The following is a 10,800-nucleotide window of genomic DNA, read 5'->3' as shown; positions in this document are numbered from 1 at the left end:
CCTGTCTGTAAAGACTGGAGGGGGGTGTCTGTACTTCTGCTCTCTATATGGTAGAGGAGAGGCACAGAGGGCCCCATCCAAGATTCTCTATTGTGGTAGCAATGGGCGAGTAATCAAGGCCTAGCTTCTCAGATGATGCAGGCTGGATCTTAAGTACAGTGTAGTCCCCAAGCCCCCACAAAGGAATGTCCACACACTGTATTGGTTAAAACACAGTCTTTATATAATTAATATTCAAGGGGTTGTACACTATCACAATAACTCACTTTGCACTCAGAAAATCAACAATGGTAGATATATACAGTTCTAAAGTGGCACAACAATTATTATCAGATCTCATTATAGTGCATCAACTATACTGTCAAAATGTCACACAAATCAATAACAAGGAAACCAGCAATAGAAATAGGAAGGAAAGCAAGATGGTTTAAACAATAGGTAGAATACTGGCCTCTACCGTTAAGCACAGCTCTGTGTGGAGATCCCCCCACCTGGGTAACCTGTAAAGCAAAGATGTATCACAAGCCCAGTCCATATATTGTTCTATGAGTCTTATTTCCCTCTACAATAGTTCTACAGCCCCAATGTACCTGGAATTGTAGCGTTCATCGTTGGGGAATCGACGGCCCTTCTTGAGTGCCCTCCCTTTAAGGCAGGAGTCACGGGTCATCGAACATCTGACGGAGAACACGGTGAACTACGGCGGTGAAGTGGCCGCTTCTATCCTAGCAGTGCTGGTCGACGGGGAAGCTTAAACGTCCTGCAAGGAAAAGGCGTGCGGGGCACCTCGATGACGATAGTTCTGGACCACAAAAGGTATGAAGAACTGTGGCCCAGCAAGGGCATCGAGTCCTTGGCGTCTCTGTGGTCTTTGGGTGGTGGGAAACCCACCAGCAGATACTCCTCGGCGCATCGACGGTCTAGTCTTCGCCAGCGGGATCAAGCAAGCGACGATGCGGACAAGAGCGTCCTTGAATCAAGAGTTCTTAGGCAAACGGGAGCACGGTGGCTCCGGTCGGCGACGGCAGTCGTCGATAGTGGTGGACAACAGTCCGGGCGCTTCTCTTTGGGATTCCGCGGTGATCCCTGTCTCTGGTAGGCAGCCTGTCGTAGGTCTGTCTACCGGGGAGCTTTGGCAAAGATCAGCTGGTGCATGATCATCCCTCGTAGCTCGGGAAGAGGGTGCCTTACCAGGTCCTCTCTGGGTCAGTCCTTGGAGACACAGCAGCTTTCACATTGTGAAGGAGAGCAACAGCAATTCTTCTCGTCCAGCAGGGATTCAAGGTTAAGCTTCAGTTTCAACTCCATTTTCTCTTCAGCTTCTAAACACGAATTCCAGCAGTGAGAGGCCCTCAGATATACTAGTTGATCTCCCATTCATTCTGCTGGGTCACACTCAGGCAACCAATCAGTCAGAAGGGCATTCATTTAGGCAGGCATCCAATCAGGTGCATAGTGCATTCAGGTCATTCACTCCTCTCCAGACACGCACAACAAGTTATGTGTATTGGGACAAGTACTCAGCCATTCAACACTCCACACTGCATTCATACCAGTTTCGGGCAGGGCTGTCTCAGTCATTTTGTCAAACACCAGATACTAGACACCCACAACACAGAATGCATATTTGTCACACACTCCATTCACCCAGGTCCCACCCACAGGCGTACCCACAACATACAGTCATTGGGAAGGCTCCAGCCAGTCTGGCCAGAACTTCACAACAACACCATATACGGACCTTCCACCAAACAGCCGGTCAGGGGGAAGGGACAGAGACAGGGGTTCCCAGGACTTTCGGAAAACAAGGTAACAGGCAATAGAAAGCAAGAGGCCACAGGGGGCCATCTATTTACCTATCAGGAATCAACTGATTCCAGTGGCAGGGCCTGGGTATTCCCAAAATGGAGGATACTCAGGGCACCTGTCAAATTCAGCATGGAGCTGCCACCAGCCGATACCCTGCTCTGTGGGCCACACACATGTGCCCAAAAACATACACGAGGGGCACAGGGATGTACCCCCACCCATGGGTACCATAAGGGAGTCCCATGGGTCTGTACACCAAACCAAAAGAGAGAGCTGCACCGCCAGGAGTCCCAAATGGACTCCTGTGCAGAAAACACAACAGAACACAAGATAAAAAGCAGTAAAGGACAAGGATACGGAGGCCCTGTCCCTCCGATGCATTTCCAGCATCACACTGTCTCACTGTGTGCCCCTCGCCTCTCTCACTGTGCACCTCTTGCCTCTCACTGTGTACCTCTTACATCTCACACTGTGTGCCTTTTGCCACGACTACTGTGCACCTCCCTCAACGGGCACCTCCCTCACTGTGCACTTCTCTCACTCTCTCCCCCTTTCTCTCTCCCTTTCTCTTTCTGGCAATGAGTTTACTTCTCTGCATGTAAGAAATATGTCCCTGATTGCCGCAAAGACTTCGGTACCTTTATTTATGTTCCCACTTTTCTGTATGGCCTGCCTGTTATTGCCAGAGGGGGGTCCCAGTGCACATACACAACACACTCGCAGTGGGGTCTGTAAACTCCCTGGTCCAAAACTGTGGCCCTGCCTGGGGTCTCCCACACAGCCTTTCCCATTTTGGTCTGCCTCCGGGTTCCACATGATGAGGGATTAGGAAAATTGGGTAAAACACTGGTAAATATGGTAATGAATGAATGAATTAATGAATGAATGCATGAATGTATCAATGAATGAATGTATGAACAAATGCATACATTAATGTGGGGGATCTTGGTTTTCGTGTGTGACACAAATGCAATAATCATAGTGGTCAAAATAATGTTCTTGTGACTTTGCAACAATAGAAGGAGTCAAGGATATTGGCCATGAGTGAAAGGTGAGAAAGCTTAAAACCAAAACCAAAATAAGGTTTTACCACCAGAGTACACATCACTGGTCAGAGTTCACATGAAATAAAGGGGCCAGTTATGTCAGGGGTCTACAACCTTTGGCTCGCTAGCTGTTTTGGTATACAACCTCCTTCAGCCCTAGGTAGCACGACCAATGGAGGGGGGTCAAAGCATCCATTATCCAAACATCTGGAAAGCCAAAAGTTGCAGAACTCTGAGTTATGGAGACAGACAAAAAACTAGAAATCTATATGGGGCAGGCCAAGTCTTATTAGAGGAATAGCCCAGGGTCATGCGAAATATCCAATGGATTGTAGGCGAGGCAGGGATAGGATGGAGACATTCACATTTCTAAACATGAATAAATACATATAAAGACATAATGAACTGAGCAAAAAGAGTCCTGCCCTTAGAAATGGCAAGTCTGAAGAGCAACATCAGAAAATATATATTTTAGGAAATCGCTCTGAAATCATGGGCCACATTCCCAGTCAAAATAGCGAACAATCACACAATGAAGCAATTCAAAAGCCTGCGACAGATCAGGGGAGCGACCTCCAGATATTGCAGGGTCTGTGTGGAAAGTATCAGCTGATGAAAGAACACACAGGATGGGATCTGCAATTCCCTTGCATGGGCAGATCCCATGGTTCTATGAGATCCATTGCTTAGAACTCCTGGCTTGCACAGAATCGAGCTAGACTATGGTTCTGGTGATCCACAGGAGTCGCACCATCTCACGTCGCCTTTCTTGTTCATGTCCAGTGCAGGCACACGCCTGAGAGTCCAGGAGATCCCTGGCTGGCTTCCGGCACCCTGGATCCCCCTATCAGCTCTGCTTGTTGCCAATCTTTAGGTGGATCCACCAGTTGGCCTGGACAGTCCAGTTCAGGTTCTCGCAGATGGAGATCTGGTAGAGCAGATGCTTCTTGGCGAAGTCCTCTCCTCTCCCTAGAGCCAGAGCCTCCTTCAGGTAGTGGAGGTCCGCGTCATTGGACAGCTCGGGGAGTCCCGTCAGCATCATCAGGGAGAAGAGCGTGACCAGGAGCTGGGAGTGTGAGCGTAGAGCGATGTACGCCTGAGTGCAGATATCCTAAGGACAGAGAAAAGAGACTTGTAAGAGGAGCCTGGTGTGAGAGAACACAATCCATCCAGCCCCACAACATTACAAGAATACATCGCAAGCATTTCTGTGTCTTACACTGCCCCACATGAAACACGCGCCTTGAAGCACTTGTGTATAGGCGCATATAAATGCAATGTCATATCATATCACATCATGAGTGCTGGAGAGAAACCATGAACAGGTGAGATAGTTATATCAGGATTTTCTGTTTTAAGATATAAATATATTGAACCTCATTACGAGTTGGGCAGCATTTCAGTGGTAAATCCGATGGAATACTGGCCAACGGAATTACCGTTACCGCCACTTGGTCCGGCGGAATTACCACTGGATTTGCAAGTGCTGGTGGCATAGTTAATCCCCATTTTCTGAGAGAGTGCATTGGACTCTACGGGGGTATTTTTGTCAGAATTACCGGTGGCTGTATTTCCGTGATAATTCTGCCGATTTTGCAGATTTTCAGGGGAAAGTGGGAGGATTTACCTCCGGCATGATGCTGCAGGTAAATCCCCCACTCCCAGGCCATGCTCGATGTATGGCGGAGCGTGAAAAGTGGCAGTAATTCCATTACCGCCTAATTGTCCTTAAGGCAAACTTTTCCCTATTGCTAATACCTTGTAATAATGCAAAGGTTTCCTACTAAGACCCTATTGTTAATACCATGCATAATTAGATTTGACAGGTGCAACAGTTCTGTAATCTGGCACTTGAAGTCTACAAAGATTGGGAATTCAACCGTAAAGGTACACACACAACATGTAACATCCACTAAGGACTAAGGTTGGGATTGCCAACATTAAGACAAGAGAAAAACTCTTTAACACTCCAAACGAAAACTTGTCTCACATTGCACCCTATTGGAATTCAAACCCCACTGTGTATGGCCTTCGGCCCTGTCGAGGAACCTCCCAACGACCCAACTTGCCCACTGCTACAGCCTGCGGCCATGGCCAGTGGGTCCTTGAGAGAAACATTCTCTTCTGATCTGCCCGGTCAGTCCCAGAAACACCTGACAGACTAGCTGGGCATGGCAGCTGGGCTTCTTCGTGTGGCTTTGGACTTTCCATAGGTTCCGCCTCACCTCACCTAGCTGAGTGGCCACTTGCCATGGCCTGTGACCTATGTATCTCTATGCAAGGCCTGTCCTTGGTCCTCGCCAGAGTGGGCAAAGGCCCTTAACTTCGCCCACTCAAGCCCTTAAGAGTGTCCACTGGGACACGCTGAACCCAATTCGACTGAAGCCTAACCGCCTTTTAAAAAATATTTTTGAGGCATATTGGACCACTCTGGGTGTCCCCCTCGCCCCCTTTCGCCCTTACTAGGGTCGGGGTGACCGCAAATGGGCCCCAATCTAAGCCATTTAAAAGGTTTTGCAGCAGTGGCTCGACTCTGAAAAATGTCAGTGGGCCACAACGGTGGCCCACTAATAAAATGGTTTCTCCCTGCCTACAACCAGATTAGACAGTTTCAATCTGAGTGGCCCTTACTGGATTTCCAGGCTAGGGACCTGGGATCCCCAAAAATGGACTTGTGAATCACAACCCAACCAGCCAATTGTGTGGCCCAAAAGTGATATAAGGGTCAGTGTATTTTAATAGGAGGACCCAGGTATCATGAATCCATGTTTTGGCACTTTTGAAGATTCTGGAAGGATTTCCTCCAAACAACAAAAGGATTATAAGTCGGAGCAGATGGGCGGTCCTTGTGAAGCACTTCCGCCAATCTGTCCAGCAAGCCTGGCTGTAGTTGAGAGGAAAAATTGGTCCAAACACAATGAAATGGGAAACTGTAATTAACCCCCCACCCTCTGGACGATTCCACACTAAACAAGTCAGGTTTATTTTGTTGGGGGGGACACTTGTCGAATTGACCTATATTTATAAGCAAGGCAAAACACAGTACAACTTACTCCTAACTGTCACCAACGCAATATGCTCCATGTATAAATCACTAAGGTTCTCTGTAATTTGGGGACATGGCATTTTCACACTGAGATCCAGCACCTTCTCTTTAAAATTATCCAAAAACTAGAAGAAAACCACTTCATCCTCATAGCTACTGCCTTAGACTGTCCGAATGACAATCGAAGGTTCATTGTTACAAACATTTTAATGTTAGGGTGAGTGTTGTGAAAAATGAAATGAGCACCAAGTCCAGTGTGAACTATGTACATAGTGAGTCAAGCATGCAACCCCTTTATCAAGGATATAGTTTTCAAATATAAAGATCTGTCGTGAGTCTTGTATTCCCAAAATGCTCTATGATTTTATGCAAAGCAGCCAAGAACTCTCTTTGGTTCTATTTGTTCCATTCACATTTCTCATCATGAATGTGTACAAGACTGGGTCTCATTACATCTTTGCCGGTCAGGTAACAACGGTACCAGTAAGCTTGCCTGTACCATTGTTACCAGATTGGCAAACTACGAGTTCTGCTCGCGGGTGCCTTTTCGCCTGGCAAGGGGGAAATACAGGGTCCTCCAAGGCTGTAATGGCACTGTATTTCCCCATTGCCAGGCGCCGGAATAATTCACAAGTTCAGCGGCAGACTGTCGGTTTTACTGGCAAGGCTACCGCCGAACTTGTAATGAGGTCCACTGTCTTTGGAAAATAAGTTATATGGTTATTCAAGATTTGCATAATGTACTTTGCTCAGTAACATTCTTATTAGAGAGAGAGAGAGAGTGAAAGAGAGAGAGAGAGGGGGAGAGAGAGATGAAGAGAGAGAGAGAGAGAGAGAGGGAGGGAGAGAGATTTTGACAGAGAAAGACTGCAGGGAGGGAAACAGAGAGAGAGAGAGAGAGAGATTTGACAGAGAAAGACTGCAGGGAGAGAGCAAGAGAGAGGGAGAGAGACGGAGAGAGAGAGAGACAGAGAGAGAGAGAGAGAGAGAAAGGGAGAGAGAGAGACAGAGAGAGAGAGAGAGAGAGAGAGAGAGAAAGTGAGAGAGAGAGACAGAGAGAGAGAGAGAGAGAGAGAGAGAAAGGGAGGGAGAGAGAGGGAGAGAGAGAGAGAGAGAGAGAGAGAGAGAGAGAGAGAGAGAGTACTCAGGCACATACACAGCCTCAAACGCACAATCCTAAACCCTGGCATTCCCATCTCGGCCGCTCCTCTCCTAAAACTGAACATCCCAGCTTCCCCTCATAGCCACTCTTTGTAGAGAGCATTTATCAGAGTTGCCTCTGCATCAGTGGCTAAAACATGCAGATTAGAAATTGCTGTCAGCCCTAGAGCCACTCGATGTCTGTGGGATGCCTTTAAGAAAAAGGAGGAAGTGAAAGGAAGACATTCTGGCCTCAAATCACTCACGACTTGCATGGGCGCCAGAGAGAAGGAAAAGATCACCTCAATGTCACCCGCCGCTTGCAGTGGCAGCAAGAGGAAAGACAAGTACTGGCAATGCCAACAGTGTGGGCCTTTGTGTAGACATGGGAAAGGCACTTGCCAGGCACTGCTGTAGTGGTATTAACTGGCCATTGATGGTAGCAGCTGCAAAAAGAACCTGGGCATCTAATAGCAGTGTCTGGAAAAGACCTAATAACACAAAGCAAAACGGATGACTTTGCGAACGCTTGTTTTTAATAGGACTTCAGTGAAGGACACACAGAGTGCTTTTAAATTGAGCGGCTGAAGGCAGACCTGGTTAAGACATTTTTATTACACCAGTAGCGGGTTTACAAATCCAGTTATGTCATTAATTCTCTGAATACTGCTCTGAAAAGAATACTGTTAGGCACTTTGAGTGCAAATATTGATGGTAGGGCTTGTTTAAAGAGAACTCAGAGTTCCCGTGAGGAGGTGTCTTGGGTGGGCAGGGGCAGGAACTGTGTGGGCATGGTCATAGGGATTATCATGGCCATGGGCAGTCAATAGGTGGGAAAATAACCATACACATACAGACTGTGTATGCCTCATCGTATCCCCTATCTGTACTCCAATGCAAAAGTTTCAGCTTAGTGTTGCAAGCGACACCTAATCGCTCAAACTAATAAAGGAAAAAGGAGCTGAAAACTGAAAGTAAATCAAGAGAAGCCCCAATGCAAGCCATGGTTTGCAGGTATGGGGCGTGTCTAACAAAATAATTATTATTAGAAGTAAAGAAATGGAAAGAAGCAAACAAATAGGGTCCCTAAGACACTCGTGGCCAGCAGGTTTCTACCAAAGTGAAGTTACCTAAAACATACAACCTTGGCGGTCCGGAAACAGCGCTGCCGGTAAGCTTGCTGGTACCGTAGTTCCCGGACCGGCAAACTATGAGTTGTGCTCGCGGGTGCCTTTCAGTCCACCAGGTCAGACATGGCGGACTGAAAGGCACACGCGAGCACAGCATGTCGGATGCACCGGCGCCGTTATGAACGGTGCCGGTGCATCCGATCTCCCCATTCCCATTGAGCCCTATGTGGCTCGAATGTGAATGGGGAGCATCATATTCCAGCATCTGCAGATGGGCAATTACCGGGTCCGGCTGGGCCGTAATGACCCGATAATTGCCCATTCGCGGGTGCCAGATTTCTTTGCAAGTTTAGAGGTAGCCTGCCTGCATTACAGGCAAGGCTACCTCCAAACTTGTAATGAGGTCCAATGGGCCTTATTACAACCTTGCCAGTCTGGGAACAACTGTGCCGGTAAACTTATCGGCACTGTTGTTTCCGGACCGGCAAAGCACAACTCTGATGGGCGGGTGCCCTCCCTGGGCGGGTGCCCTCCCGCCCGGCAGGCTGACCTGCAGAGCGGACTGGCACACACCCACAGAGTTTCACGGAAGCACTGGCACCGTTATTGCCGGTGCCAGTGTTTCCCTGGTCCCCATTCCTATAGAGTCCTACGGGACTCTATAGGAATGGGGAACAACATTTTACCGGGGTCTGACTTTCCGGCTGCCGGGGTTGTAATACCCCGGTGTTACTGGCAAGTCAGGCGCCAGTAACTGTTTATGGGTCCAGCGGCTACCTGCTGGTTTTACCAGCACGGTTACTGCCGGACCTGTAATGAGGCCCATTCTCTTCATCTCCCACCTAAGGGAGAACTGCTTCTTCACCCTCACTCATGAGGGCTTGCGAGGAACCCTGCTCACCAAAGTCACCTGTGGAGAGCGGGTTGAAATGAAGTAACGACAGAGAGCAGCATTCAGTAATGCAGGAGTTACAACATGGACACGTTACTCACGGCAGATCGGGTTGAAATGAAGTAACGACAGAGAGCAGCATTCAGTACAGCAGAAGCCACACCAGGGACACACCACCCACGGCACAGTGGGCTGAAATGAAGTAACGACAGAGAGCAGCATTCAGTACCGCAAGAGCCGCACCAGGGACACAGGTCACCCACGGCAGAGCGGGTTGAAATGAAATAACGACAGAGAGCAGCATTCAGTACCGCAGAAGCCACACCAGGGACACACCACCCACGGCACAGTGGGCTGAAATGAAGTAACGACAGAGAGCAGCATTCAGTACCGCAAGAGCCGCACCAGGGACACAGGTCACCCACGGCAGAGCGGGTTGAAATGAAGTAACGACAGAGAGCAGCATTCAGTACCGCAAGAGCCGCACCAGGGACACAGGTCACCCACGGCAGAGCGGGTTGAAATGAAGTAACGACAGAGAGCAGCATTCAGTACCGCAGGAGCCACACTAAGAACACAAGTTCTCCACAGGAGAGCGGGTTGAAATGAAGTGACAACAGAGAGCAGCATTCAGTACCGCAGGAGCCACACCAGGGACATAAGTCACCCACGGCAGATCGGGTTCAAATGAAGTAACGGCAGAGAGCAGCATTCAGTACTACAGGATCCACACCAGGGACACAAGTCACCCACGGCAGAGCGGGTTGAAATGAAGTAACGACAGAAAGCAGCATTCAGTACTGCAGGAGCCACACTAAGAACACAAGTCCTCCACAGGAGAGCGGGTTGAAATGAAGTGACAACAGAGAGCAGCATTCAGTACCATAGGAGCCACACCTGGGACACATCACCCACGGCAGAGCGGGTTGAAATGAAGTAACGGCAGAGAGCAGCATTCAGTACCGCAGGAGCCACACCAGGGACACAGGTCACCCACGGCAGAGCGGGTTGAAATGAAGTAACGACAGAGAGCACCATTCAGTACCGCAGGAGCCACACCAGGGACACAAGTAAGCAGCCAACAGTCGTTTGTCTTTTAATGTTGTGCCCCCTTTGGGTATGTTGAATTTTTCGTTGCAGACTGCAGGTTTAGGGTGGGCTAATACTCAGCAATATGATTATCCACGAGTACAGCGTAATGAGGTTTTCTAGGGTTTTCTAGGGTTTGTAATGCGGGCTGAAGTTCCCATTTTGGGGGGGTGTTAGTTTTAGACACAGATACAATTTGGGTTCAGAGACCATGTAGTACATGTTTGGTGGGATGCATGTTATCCTCTTGATTCAATTATTCGTCTTGGCTATCATGCTGGTTTGTTTCTAGGAAAAGGAATATAGGGTGGTCTACCTTTTAGGGTTTAAGAACATGGGTTGTGTTTTTTGTTCGAAATCTCTTCAATCGTTCTGCTAGTCCTCCTTATATTTCTGGCTGGTGGTGCTGCTAGCCCCCTTTAAAACTTGCAGGGCAATTCTTCTTCCCACTAACCTCTACCTGTCCCCACCTGTTGCACTTTGCTTTTTCACATACCTACATGTCAAACTCGCCATTCTCGCCCAGGATGACACTGCCTTGATAGAGAACAGGCGGATGCCACTAGCATGGAGGTGTGGCCACCTGCGTATTCAACAGGTTACTCCCGCAGTGTTTCCTTTAGAGGTTTATTTCACAGGTCTCGCTTT

General features: G+C 48.5%; 1 protein-coding gene across 2 annotated transcripts in view; it reads right to left on the bottom strand.

The window, feature by feature from the left end:
- Positions 1-201: 201 nt before the first annotated feature.
- Positions 202-10,800, bottom strand: part of LOC138566221 (phosphatidylinositol 4,5-bisphosphate 3-kinase catalytic subunit gamma isoform-like) — a 152,188-nt gene continuing 141,589 nt past the window's right edge. For both annotated transcript variants that reach the window (XM_069643280.1, XM_069643279.1), the window contains one exon: positions 202-3,966. In XM_069643280.1, the coding sequence (XP_069499381.1) occupies positions 3,703-3,966 (264 nt within the window). In that variant the 3' untranslated portion in view covers positions 202-3,702. The remainder of the gene's footprint in view (positions 3,967-10,800) is intronic.

This window comes from Ambystoma mexicanum, chromosome 2p (genome assembly GCF_040938575.1).
Source record: "Ambystoma mexicanum isolate Mex_15411 chromosome 2p, UKY_AmexF1_1, whole genome shotgun sequence".
Lineage (NCBI taxonomy): Eukaryota > Metazoa > Chordata > Amphibia > Caudata > Ambystomatidae > Ambystoma > Ambystoma mexicanum.
Note: the sequence above shows the minus strand (reverse complement) of the source record. Positions and strands in the feature narration are given on the sequence as shown.